The sequence below is a fragment of the Neopelma chrysocephalum genome, unplaced genomic scaffold, assembly GCF_003984885.1.
Source record: "Neopelma chrysocephalum unplaced genomic scaffold, ASM398488v2 Primary Assembly neopelma1_42b, whole genome shotgun sequence".
Classification (NCBI taxonomy): Eukaryota; Metazoa; Chordata; class Aves; order Passeriformes; family Pipridae; genus Neopelma; species Neopelma chrysocephalum.
Genome location: NW_020897701.1, coordinates 8,536,587 through 8,549,491, shown reverse-complemented (window position 1 = coordinate 8,549,491; position 12,905 = coordinate 8,536,587). Strand labels below are relative to the sequence as shown.

At 42.3% G+C, this 12,905-nt stretch overlaps 1 protein-coding gene across 4 annotated transcripts; it reads right to left on the bottom strand.

The window, feature by feature from the left end:
* Positions 1–1,708: 1,708 nt before the first annotated feature.
* TRMT10A (tRNA methyltransferase 10A) lies at positions 1,709–11,534 on the bottom strand. 4 transcript variants are annotated; one of them, XM_027677155.1, is made up of 8 exons: positions 11,438–11,534; positions 10,024–10,327; positions 8,852–9,014; positions 6,897–6,968; positions 6,358–6,432; positions 5,218–5,367; positions 3,996–4,101; positions 1,709–2,759 (listed from the first exon to the last, which is right to left on the bottom strand). In XM_027677155.1, the coding sequence occupies exons 2-8, from the start codon at positions 10,296–10,298 to the stop codon at positions 2,593–2,595; spliced, it is 1,008 nt and encodes a 335-aa protein (XP_027532956.1). In that variant the 5' UTR covers positions 10,299–10,327; positions 11,438–11,534; the 3' UTR covers positions 1,709–2,592. The 4 variants fall into 4 exon arrangements, with proteins under 4 accessions (XP_027532956.1, XP_027532957.1, XP_027532955.1 ...); XM_027677156.1 differs by lacking the exon at positions 11,438–11,534 and adding an exon at positions 11,362–11,419; XM_027677154.1 differs by lacking the exon at positions 11,438–11,534 and adding an exon at positions 10,978–11,303.
* Positions 11,535–12,905: the final 1,371 nt, after the last annotated feature.

Genomic DNA, 12,905 nt, shown 5'->3' with positions numbered 1-12,905 from the left:
ACCTGCAGTAATGCAGTGTTTGGGAAATTGCTGCATGACTTCAGAAATCTGTTATCTCTGTCATATCCCACCCATAACCAGGGGCGTTGAGGCTCAGTGGGAGGGAACAAGACAACAGGCTTACTTATGGCATCTTCTTGTGACCTCCCCACTGCATGCCACTAAAAGCTTTGCCCGTTTGTGCCTGAAGGTTTGACTTTCTGCCATATCTCTTTCATGTTGTCCGACATTTTCTTTTCAGATTCATTGAACCATACCTTCTTTATTGCCTTTCTAATGCTTTACTAGACAGGTCTAAAGATCTCTGGCTGTATTCTGCTGTTCAGCAGCTGCTCAGGATTGTTAAGCAATAGTTATGGCAATACCCGGAACTTCACAGAGCTTAGTGATAAAAATCAGAGCTTTCCTAAGCACAGCAATGACGCCTGGTGGTGAAACACAGGGATCATGTTCTTCTAGAGCTTCTGCGCAGCTCCTTTTTTCATGTCCTATTCCTCAACTCCATCATGGCCAGGGAACAAACTGAAACAAGGAAGATTCAAATTACACTACAGAAAAAAATTTCTCTGGGCACAGATAGCAAAAATTGCTTGGAGATGGTGTGGCACCATCACCTCAGAGGTCTGTGAGGCCTGGTTAGACAAGCATGTCAGAGCTGATCTTCCTTGAGGAGAGCACAGTGACGCAGAGAACTTCCCTGCATGTTTTTCTACACTTTTGTTAACTTTGTACAGCTGAAGCTGGTTCAAAGAAGGATGTTTCTTTAAGAAATGCCTGAGAGCACTCCATATAAATATTTATTCCTATTATCAGAAACTAATTCCTTGTACAGTGATTTGTCTCTGTTTACAGTGTATGCATTAGTTGGCCATGCCTAAAATATGCAAGTGTGTCCATCTTGAAAATATTGAGAACAATATAGCCAGGTCTGGAGATTGCAAACGAGGAATAAACTTGATCTGATGCTGGGCTGATTTTCATGTGCTACAACCAATTCAACTGTTCTCATCAGTAACTTTATATCGAACTCATTGCAAGAATGAGGCTTTAGGGCTTCTTGAGCCATCACTTCTCCACAGAGGACTTCTGCACAGCTGCAGCCTGCTGACTGAAAGCAAATCACCACTGTAGTATAGTCGTGCCTAGTGCTGCTGATTCCACCAGTGAACAGTTGAGCACCTACAGCATTTAGGAAAGGGTTAGAAACTTCTTCAGTGTGAGTCCAGCTCTGCCAAGAACAGCCTTTTTTAGACAGCTGAAAAACTGTAGTATATGAAAGGCTGAGGATGGCAGTGGTAGTCAGAGGGCCATGCCCATCGAAATCCCACTCTACTCACCAGTGAACACATCCCACGGACAGCATCCAGTTCGTGAAAAGAGGCATGAACTCCAGCCTCGTATGACCTGATTGGGTTAGCACAGACAGAGAACAGGTAAACAGCATCAACACCAACTATGGCCTGAGCCACCAGTGAGCAACATACCAGACCAGTTAGGATGCCATGTCCTCATGCTCTTCAGCCAACCAGTGCGAAAGCTGTACTTATTCAGGCACTGCAGCTACCTGGCTAATCCCTGCAGAAAAAAGGATTGGGGCAAGCTCATGGGGCTAAAGTGAAGTCTCACTTCCAAGGTGTCCACTTCACTACTTTGCAGAAGCACTTAAGTCAGTTAGAAATAAGCTGAATCAGAACATCCAGCCAAGACTAAGATTATGACTTCTTTTTTAAAGGAAAAATATTTGACAGACAATACATTACGAACGGGATCATGTGACTAAACAGGAATACTGAATCTGAGTGACTTGTAAGGAAGAGTTCCTGTATCCTGGGATTGTTCTGAGGCTGTGTGATAAATTTTGCTAAGGAGATGAAGAAATAATTAAAGGTCATTGTGTCTCCTCAACTCAACATGCACCATGTGCCAACCAAGGCACATGATTTGCACCTGTGCTGACACCCATCCCACTCAAGCTCAAGTGTAAGCACTGCCTTAACCCCACACTCATATTTCATCTATTGACCCCACCTAACTAAACACAACGTACAAACTGGGAAGTTCAGTTGATTGCAACTGTGTGTTGAGAAGTTCAGGAAAATTAGAATGTTTGTTTGTTTGTTTTGAGTGTTCATGCACACTTTGCAACAGGCACTAGTGGTGCAGGTTTTGGAGTCACAGGAATGCTTGTCATTAATTGCTTTTAAGAAAATTTAGAGTAGAAATGGAGAAGAATGCATACATTAAAATAGTAACTACTGATGCTCTTGGCTATTACACTCAAATTTGTATGTATAAAAAATAATATTAAAAAATTAAATTAAACAGCTTCCTCGGGAAAAATAAATGCTGCATTTGCCATGAATTTCTTTTTTTTTTTTTAAAGCTAATAATATTGAAGTTTCAGGGTAAAAAAACTGTATTTAACTTTACCCTTCATGTACACAACAGCTTTAGGCAAACTATGGAACTACCGAGCACTGAGACAATTCAGTATTACAAAGACAGCAGATGGTCTTTGGAGTGTAACTACTTCATGTCCCAGATTTATCCCATGAATTGTGTCGCATCTTTCCCATCATCTCCTTCTAAAGCTTAGTCACTGTCCGAGTCATTATCTTCATCTTCTTTTCCAGACAGAGCATGTTTGGATGAATCATTGGCTTCTCCCAGAGGAACAGCCCCTTTCCTCTGTGGCAGGACACTGAAAAAGGCCTCCTTCCAGTCTCTCTTCTCCAGGTATGCAAGGATGATCTCAAACACTGCAACATCAAGAAAACCCATCAGCTCTCTTATAGGGAGATAAATGAACTGCTGATAGGAACACACCCCCAAATCCATCCTTTACAGAGGCTTAGCTGCATTCTGTTGTGGCATCTTCACAGTGGAGCTGATGAAGTGCAGCCAGGGACATACAAGGCAATTCTGCTACTGCTGCAGCCTAAAGCCAAGTGTGATCTGAGTCTCCAGTTGCGTGACAGTACCTACAGCACTGCTTTTCTGCAGTAGCTCCAGTTTTCAAGTCATTTCTCTCAGAGACAGAGAAATGCCCCCCCCCAATACTTCAGGTCTCACCAGTGCCTTCTATACAGGCACCAATGCTTCCCCATGTTTGACAGGAACACTGCTGTGGATACACTTTAACAAAGATTTTGACCCCTCCCTAACACACAGACAGCCCAAAGTCTTCCTAAAAACTCCTATAATTAGCTTTTTTCTTTCTATATAAAGCAACAGTTAAAGATCAAGTTTTAGAAACATGTAAAATCTTACAAATATATGGGGTTTGATAATTTTTAAGTCCAGTGACATACTATAGTCTCCTCCACATTTAAGTACTCTTTATTATCATGGAAAAAAACACTTCACCAATCAACGGCACTTTAAGAAAACAAAGGTATCATTGAGCAATGTGTTACATAAAAAAAAACCAACTTGGAAAAAAGCAAGGTAAGATAAAATAAAATAATGTGCAGTGGGGCACAAAAAAGCCTTTGACACCATGTCAAAAATTTCCACAAAGATCTGAGTAGGCTCCATTTTACATGTATTTTTGTTTATTGACACTGAAAGATGATCTAGTAATAAAACTGGAAGTTTAAAAGGAGTGGGATTCAAGACTTGGTTAAGCAATTGAATGCTTCAATCAGAACCAGGAGACCAGGTAAAAATAAGTTATGAAAGCTCAGCAGACTGAGTACCGCTGATACCAGCTGTGGTGAGTCTGTAGGTACCGAGGCAGTTGCTGCTGAACAAAGCTGTCTAAGGAGGTGAAAACATTACAAACATGTATCCTCTTCTGACATAAAATACATGGAACAATTTCCAACACTTATACATTAAGCCTGTCAGGGCAATTACTGTATCCCAAAGGCAGTATCAACATAATAAAACAAGGCTGAGGTACCTGCATTACAGTGCACAATTTGAGGGTTCAAACTGTAAATATCACAGGTATATTCTACAACAATGTCATTATTTTATGATTTAAAACTTACCATGATTGACAGCTAACACTTTCCGACTGTTCATCTTGACAAAGTTTCTGAGTGGGAGCTGCGCATGACCAATGCCTTGCTCTACAGCTTTTTTGTAAGTTATTCCCTGTGGGAATTGAGTGCATTCAGAATCACCATTTTGGATCAGCCCATGCAGATTTATTACAAGTATAATTTTCTGGCAAGAGTTTTGCTGGTGCTGCCATGATCTTGTTTTAGAAGACAGTTGCAAAAAGAAACTTACCCTGGTTAGACAGTACCTGCCTCAAAAGGGCTACCTTTTGGAAAACTCACTACTTTGTGCATATGTCACACTGTGACCAATGGTCTAAAGGATTGTAAATAAAACTTCATGCAGCTGCAGCTCTAGAACAAGTCAGCCACAGGCTGTTTTAAAGGCGAGCTTATGCTTAAGTACGTTACTCACATTGCAGTCACTGTGTATTTTTGTAGAGGAAGAGTAAACGATAAATAAATTTTGCTTCTTTCTTATACCTGAAAACTCCTGTGCCCGAGGTGGGCAAAAAAAGTCTTTAAAATTGTGTAAACACTTTATATCACAGTGTCTATGTAAAGGATCTGCTTCAGCTCCCTCCTAGCCTTTCACTGTGGACTAACTGCTGAAGTATCATTTGGTACAGTCAAAGAGACATCCCTTTTTTTAGCATCCCACCAAAATATTAAAGTAGTAACAGCGCTTCAATTTCCCAGCTGCATTCTCTTAGATATTCCGGGTCCCAACAGCACAATCCCCTGTACAGGTATGGAACTAGATCCCTGAAGCATGTGTATTACTCAGCCAAGTTCTCCTGAGAAGCAAACTTATTAAAAAAGGACACCCAAGATGCAAGTGCTGCTGTTCATCTATATTTGGGCATGTGGGCATCCAAGCATGCACGTACACTTGCAAGTGCATTAATGGAAACCAAACCCTTCTGTCTGAAACTATGGCTCTCAGGAAGCTGAGCAGTGTTATTAATTCCATTCCTATATTTAAAATGAAAAGATAAAATCTAAAAAAGCTCAGCATGCTTGCATTCTGGAACACAAGCCACTGCTACCACAAAAGCTTTTTTTTCACATTTCTTCTAAAATTTTTTTAGGTCTTTTTTTGAAGAAGTTTTCTTATTATTTATTTTGTTAGTTTAGAAACAAACAGTATTTATGTCAAATAAGGTGCTAAAACAGAAAAAAGCTATAAAGAAACAGATTCACGGTTTACCTTGTGGTGATTGTGATCCACCAGTCCTCCAATCACATAGGCTTTCTTCTCATCAAGTTCTTTGAGAACATCTGGGGAATCTGAGGTAAGATATACTAGGTCTTCTTTCTTTATTAGCTCACTGTAGTGCTCTGTTCTAATTTGGATGTCCTCAAAAAAAGGTAGTTAAAAGAAGTTACACTCAACAGATGAATTGCTGGCCAAGCTTTACAGACCCAAGATGGGACCAGCAAAAATAAATCCAATAGAATTGTGGTCATTCCACGTCCCTCATTCATGTTTAAGGGTGTATCACACTGCACACTGGTTTCTGCAAAAACAATCCAGTCTCTATGGCACTGACTTGTAAAAATCAACAGGAAATTTTCTGAAACCTCCAAAGAACCTTACAAATCCCTAAAGTTCTTGTGATTCCCTTCAAATGTCAGCATAATCCTCCTAAAGATCCAAGTAATTTTCCAGTTCACCTTTCCAAAAAAAGTGAAATCAGAAGTAAATGCTTAGTTAACATTAACTGTTCGTTAAGAGAGGTTTATGCTATGCTGCTGCAAAGCACCTATTGCACAAGAAATGCTGAAAATAGGTCTGGTTTTATTTATGCAAAGTGCTCTTCCTTTGATGTTGTTGAAATAGTGGTTTAACAGGGAGTTACAAGGAAAACCAACGTGAGTTTGACCATTAGACAAGCTTCCTCTCTAAAGAACACTTCAATACTGAGAGGCAATGTGATGAAAGCAAAGGTGTACACAAGAGAATCACATAATGATAATCAAAGTATTATTCTGGCCAAGAAAAAAAGAGCATGTCAAGGCAGATGACTGTCAGAACTGCCTAAATCAAGCAGCCTTGCTTTGTCTATAAGGGAATGAAATTTGTTCAATAAAAGCAGGTGAAAACAGATGTGTCTGTAGTTTTCCAAGCAAAAATCAAATCTAGAGTCAAGATAAGCAGTCTTTGGCTTATGCAAATTAAATCAATTAAAAAGCAGAAAGAGCTACACTATTTCCAATACGCCATTGCTCCCATGTGTTAGAAAAACCCACTTGGAAAAAGCACACGTCCTTCACAACTAACAATCTAGTTAGCAACTACAATCAAGACTTTGTTTTCCTTTTTTACTGAAATACTTAAATTATTCACCTTCCAGTTCACCCATCCTTTGTCATTTTCATTCATGTTGCTCTTCAGCTGTCCTCCATGGCTGGTCAAGTAAAACTTCAAACAGAACAAAAAAGAGATACAAAACACAGAAATGTTAATATGCCACAATCTATTTCCTCTCTTTCTACCCTTAACTATATAAGACTTTTTCTACTCTTAACTATCAGCTAAAGCTTTTAATATTTTTTAGATGGAAGTGATACTAGGACCATATTCATACAGTTAGTGATACATTTAAAAGACAAGTACGCATTTGAACTCACTTTTTTTTTTTAATCTGACACAGATAAAACTGAGTATCAACAGGATCTTAGAGGCACACACCAGTATCTTCACCCGCACACACATACTTATTCATATATATGGGGATTTTTATTACATGGGTTGGAATTTAATCTGTTAAAATAGAAGTAATTTTCTTATTAAAAAGAGGCAGCTCAAATAATTTTTTTCTACTACAGTTCTCACTACTTCTCATATGTTTGGTAAATGGCAGCAGTCAGTTTGTTTAAACATACCTGCACAGGATGAAATGCCTTGCGGTTTTCTGCATAACATCTCTGAATCTGCTTGTGAAGCTTCTTAACATCCTGTACACAACATAATTTGTTTTTACTTAGTCCTTCATACAGACCATCACAAAATGCTTTACCATGAGCCAGTCAGAAGCTAAAGAGAGAAAAAGGAAGCTTTTAACTGGCAAAAGTGACTACTGAGAGAGTGCGGACATCAGATCCTGAGTGAAAAAACAGCCACTGTGCAGGGATTATGTTGGCAAGAAAACACACACATCTTCCCATACAAGTGTACTTAGACACCTCTGTATATGTGATTTGCATTATTCTAGGAAAAAAGCCCAAAACAAACATCACAGGTATTTAATTATATGTTATAACAGACAAAATTAATCTGAGGAATCAAACAGATCTATCACTGTGACAATACTCAGTCTTTAACCCATGGGAAAATCTTGAGAACATACAGTTTATATTTAAGAAAATTAATTATGCAGAATTAACCTGAAGAACCCCAGAACAATGCAAATAACCTAGTGTCTGGCTCCAGCATTTTGACTGACAAATTGGACAACAGTTAAACTATTATTATTTAAAATGCAGCAGACTTATTTTTGAGCCAATTATGGCTTTTGTAAGGTACACAGTTTTATTCTCAGTGTCTCAAAAGCAGTGTTTTATAAATGTAATCGATTCCTATTTTAGAAAGAAACATCATTATAATGCTTTGATATTTTTATATCTTCAAAGGATTTCAAATAAACTAGACCTGTGAAAATATTGCAACCCAAGTTTTACAGACACTAGAGAAAGCCTGTAATTTACCTTACTGATAAAGACCACAACCATTGTCACCTACAGTGCTTCACCCTTCCTTAAAATCTGCAGAAGTGCCAGTTTTTATATCAGGCCTAATGGTGCTCTGCCTGACCAAGGAAGGAAATGTGTTTTACAAAGGATGAAGCCAGCAGGAAACATCTGGTCAGCATCTCTGAAACTATCAAGGGGGTCCCCAGCTCTCTTCTGGGGCACTGCTGAAAGGCTCCTCAAGGAACAAAGTTCCAAAATGCCAACTGGAGCTTCCCCAAAATTCTGTGGTGAGTGGCACTCACCATCAGCTCCATTAGCGCTACACATGCTCTGCATTACACTTCCCAAGCAGCCACACAGGCTGTGCAAAAGCTGGAATTCAAGCTCTTACAGGGCAGTGAAGTCCCGGCGGCAGCAGAAGGGCTCGGGCACAGGTGTCACGACGTCTGCCTCAGAAACCAAAGGCTGCACTCTTACAGGAGGCTGCCGATTAACTTTCCTAGTATTTTCCTAGTATAGTTAAGAGCTGCTTTCTTCTCAAAACACCACACCAAGCATCTTGACCTGTGGCTGGGTATCCCGTTGATCTTTCCCATATTTATCTATCCTGCTGATCATTGCACCTGTTCTTTCATCTTTATCTAAGATAACTTTAGAGATGGGCTGAAGAGTGTCCTCCTGTCCCAATTACCTCTTGTGTGACTGTGAGAACAAGCCCAGTATCCTCACAATACTCAAAACCTTAATTTCCACAGACACTTACTAAGAGGGTTGGGATCCTCACTACCACTTTGAAAGAGAAAGCAACTGCATGTGGCATTTGCAGCCCTTTTAGCAAAACCATTTTGAGGTAGAACTGCATCCAATGTCATGGTGAACACCTGGCATAAACTGTTTCTGTATTTCTGCTTTTGGAATCAAATCAACTTACTGCATCCCCATGAAGGCAAACAGAATCTCTGGCAAACTTATATAAAGTATGGCCCAAAGCCTAAAAAATTCAGCAACTGACATGAGCAGGTCTGGGAGCCACCACAATGTGAAGCCTGCTAACTGTGCCCTGCAAGCAGCTCTCCAGTTTTTGCGCTCTGACATTGCATCAGAACCGTCACTGGAGAACCTCTCAATGATGGGTAAGTTCCTTTTACCTTTAACACCATCAGGTCATCAAAGCTGCAGTCCACAATGAGGCGAAGTGTGCTAGGAACAACTTCCCTGCGCATGCACTTTCTGTCATTCCCTTCATTACTGGAATCCAATTTTGACTGACGTTCTAGTTTTCTCTTCTGGCGTTTTTCTTTTCGTTTCTGCCTAAAGAAACAAACAAATTGATCCTCAAAAAGTGCTGCCAAATCTGCTGAGGTGCATGCTATGCACGCAAATGCAGACTTCTAGGATCAAGGTGGTTGTCCCGTGACTGCATAGTTTAAACTTGTTAAATGTTGCCTGCATTTGTGCTAGGCTGAGACCAGCACGAAACACACTTCCATCTTTGTGAAGTTCTGTAGGTACCTACAAAGACAGGCATCTGACACAAATTCAATGAACTCACTACTGGAAGTCTCACGGATTTAAGGAGTCCATGCTCTGAGTCAAGTCTCATAACAGAATTAACAAAAAGATTGACAAAAATCACAGTATTGGAATCAAAACATGGAAGGCAATTTACATCCTCGTTCACTGAACAGTTTTTCAAAAAGTTCCTTCCCAGTCCCCTGATGGGAGCGGGCAGTCGGGAGATCACATTTCAGAGACAGCAACAGCCGCTGTCATGGGAAGGAACACCTTGCAGTCAGCAGGACAAGGATAAACTACCATCAGTTCATTTGCAGATACACTTTCTCTCAACACAACGGAACAACAGATCATCGTCTTTCAAAACTATTCTAACGGATTGTAAATCAACATAATTTACAGGACTGCATTTCACGTGTCAAAAGTATTTGCTTTTGTGCACTGTCTTAGTAAGATTCACCAAGTGTGACACCACCTGGGAAAGAGGGTGCAGCCCACGCAGAAGGGAACAAGGCCACAGGTTATCCCTCCCTCTGACAAATCAAAACCGTGCATGTTTGAATACCTCCTGACATCTCCAAGCTGAGGAACACTTCTAATAGGAAAAGGGGATGCTTACCTGTACAGCCTCTTCAAGTGTAGATGGAGTAGCCTGCAGCTACTGCTTTAAACCTGGTGTGGGAGAAAACTGGTTCAACTGCCTTGATTTGCTAAAGCCATTTACAAGAAAATTCTGATGACACATCATTATTATTAGCACTAAATATTACATGTGAACCTAGGAAAGCTATTTTGCAAACCATACCTCCGCAGATCTTTTTGTTCCTCCCACTGTTTCTGCTTTAATAACTTCTTCCTTTGTCTTTTGGACATGGGCTCAGAGCACTCTTCCTTGTCTGAGCCTGCCTCCCGTCTCTCTACCGGACTGTCATTTGACTTCACCTTTCCTTCCACATCAGGAACTTCAGGGAAAAGGGTATTTTCCATTGGCACCTCTGGACAGTCTGTTGGTGTTTCGGATGACATTAGCTTTTGGCCGGGTTTTCTGACTTGTTTCTTAGCATGAACTAAATATTTCATTAAAAGAAAGCTTTCTGCTCACCAATTCTCTAGGAAACAAAACAATTGTATGAGTGTTATTAATGAGAAGCTCAATTAGAACAAGTATCATTCAACACCTACCGTAAACCTGAATAAAGAAAAATAATAAATAAGAGGCCTTTTTTGTTTGTTTAAAGCTATGTTAGTTCCTCTGCAAACAGTAACATAGAAAATACTAGAGAGATTATAACCTGCATTCAGATAGTCTAAAACGCTGCCTGCCACATCTGCAACGAGTCAATAGTTTCCAAGTAAAAATTTTGTGAAAACACAACTGCATAAAAGTAGGGAATCAAACTGAATCTAATGTAAAAGAAAAAAAATAGCAGTACGAGTATGTGTACACAAACTGTTCTCAAATACACAAACAGAAAAAAATTAAAGAGGTATCTTATGATGTAACTATGGCAGCACCTTAGAGAAACGTAATTTTTAAGGCACTGAAGCCATTTTTGGGGGGAAAAAAAGAAGTGTGAACGTGCTGCACTCCTTCAAAATTAATTTTTATTTCTTTTGAAAACCGAAGACACTGCACAGTGACAGAGACTTGCCACTGTCACTAGACAAACACAGCAAGGGGACAGACTGTTACTCAGCAAAACATTCTGTGTTCAAACCAATTACAATTACAGCCTCTCCTTCCTATGGCAAGCATCACATTTCCATCCTAGCAGCTCCCCTGCGCTCGACACCCACATAACTCTCCAGAGGTAATCACTTCACCGCAGAACGCCGCACCTACATCCGGCAGGGAACAGCAACCCCCCGGCTCTTGCAGGGACAGCAGAGCCAGGAAACACACAAAGCACCAGAGAACCAGAGGCGTTTCTGCTGGCACACTCCGACTTCCCCGTATGAGGGCGTGCGGACGCCGAGCACTGCGCGTACACCTGTGTGCGCGTACACAGGCGCACAGACACACACATACGCACACACGTGCATCTGTATCTAGACACGCGGTAAGTCCCTCATAGCTGCACAGGGCCGGCCACAGCGCCCGGGAGGGCCGTGCCCCGCTCCCACAGGCGGCGGTGAGCGGTACCCGCGCCGCGCGAACCCCTCGGGGCCGCCATGTTCCCTGCTCCCAGCCCCGCTCCCCCCGAGGGGCCGCAACGTACCCGCGAGCCGCCCCGCGCATGCCCGGGCGCGGGGAGGGGGCGGAGCCGCGGCCCCCTCACGCGCAGGCGCAGGCGCGTGCGCGCCCACCACGCCTCCAGGTCCCGGCGGGCGCCGGGCGGCGGTCACGTGAGCGCGGCGGGCGGGGCGCCCCTGGCGGCGGGGGCTGGCACTGCTGCCACAGGCCCCCGTGGGGGCTCCGCGGGGATCCGGGCAGCGAAAAGCAGTAAAACCTTATTTTTGTCTAATGGTTTTGATGGCCCCGCTGAGTTCACGCAGGGGCCAGCCGAGTATTTTTGACCGGTGGCATTCCTCAGGGCGGATTTCGAGCCCCAGGGGTCCCCCCGGCAGTGCCGCGTTCTCCCAGCCCCCTGAAAAAGGGTGCTCGCTTCCGGGCTTCCTATTTTTAAAGGCCACCGACAATGAGCTTTTTAAACTCCAGTGTCAATACGGGCCTACATACCAAGTCCTTAGCCCACTACTTAGTGCAGATGGTCAAACGCTTCTGACAGATAAAACCTCCATTCTGAATAGATGGTCTGAACACTTTCAGACTCTTTTCAGTACCAACCGTGTAGTCCAAGACTCAGCAATTCAGTCCATCACACAACGACCGGTGAAACACGAATTGGATACTGCCCCCACTTTAGGAGAAACCCTCAAGGCCATACAGCAGGTGAAAATTGGCAAGGCAGCTGGGGTTGATGGAATTCCACCTGAAATCTGGAAACATGAGGGCCTTGCACTCCATGCTAAATTTCATGAGCTTGTGGTGCGCTGTTGGGAACTAGGCGAACTACCCTCAGACCTTCGAGATGCAGTCATCATCACCTTGTATAAGAAGAAAGGTACTAAATCAGACTGCTCAAATTACCGTGGTATTACTCTGCTCTCCATTGCTGGCAAAATCTTAGCAAGAATACTCCTGAACAGACTAATACCCGCTATAGCAGAAGAAATTCTACCTGAAAGTCAGTGTGGCTTCAGAGCCAACAGGAGCACCACAGACATGATATTTGTTCTCAGACAACTGCAAGAGAAGTGTAGGGAACAGAACAAAGGTCTCTATGTAACCTTTGTTGACCTCACCAAGGCTTTCGATACTGTGAGCAGAAAAGGTCTGTGGCAGATTTTGGAACGTTTAGGTTGTCCCCCCAAGTTCCTTAAAATGATCATCTCACTTCATGAGGATCAGCACGGCCAAGTCAGATATGGCAACACACTTTCTGAGCCCTTTCTAATAAAGAATGGTGTGAAACAAGGCTGCGTTCTCGCTCCTACCTTATTCACAGTCTTTTTCAGCATGATGCTCCAAAGGGCCACGGCAGACCTCGATGATCAGGATGGTATCTACATTCGATATCGTACTGATGGAAGCCTATTCAACTTAAGGCGTCTGAAGGCCCACACTAAGACCCTAAACCATCTTGTCCGGGAGCTACTATATGCTGATGACGCTGCCCTTGTCGC

What these genes read in the sequence shown, in the direction of transcription:
- TRMT10A (XM_027677155.1), bottom strand. Translation starts at nt 10,298, where the DNA reads ATGAAATATTTAGTTCATGCTAAGAAACAAGTCAGAAAACCCGGCCAA. An exon ending in AAGGATGGGTGAACTGGAAG is followed by an intron (nt 5,368 to 6,357) that starts GTGAATAATTTA and finishes CCTTTTTTTGAG; the next exon opens with GACATCCAAATTAGAACAGA. An exon ending in TGGATCACAATCACCACAAG is followed by an intron (nt 4,102 to 5,217) that starts GTAAACCGTGAA and finishes CAATTCCCACAG; the next exon opens with GGAATAACTTACAAAAAAGC.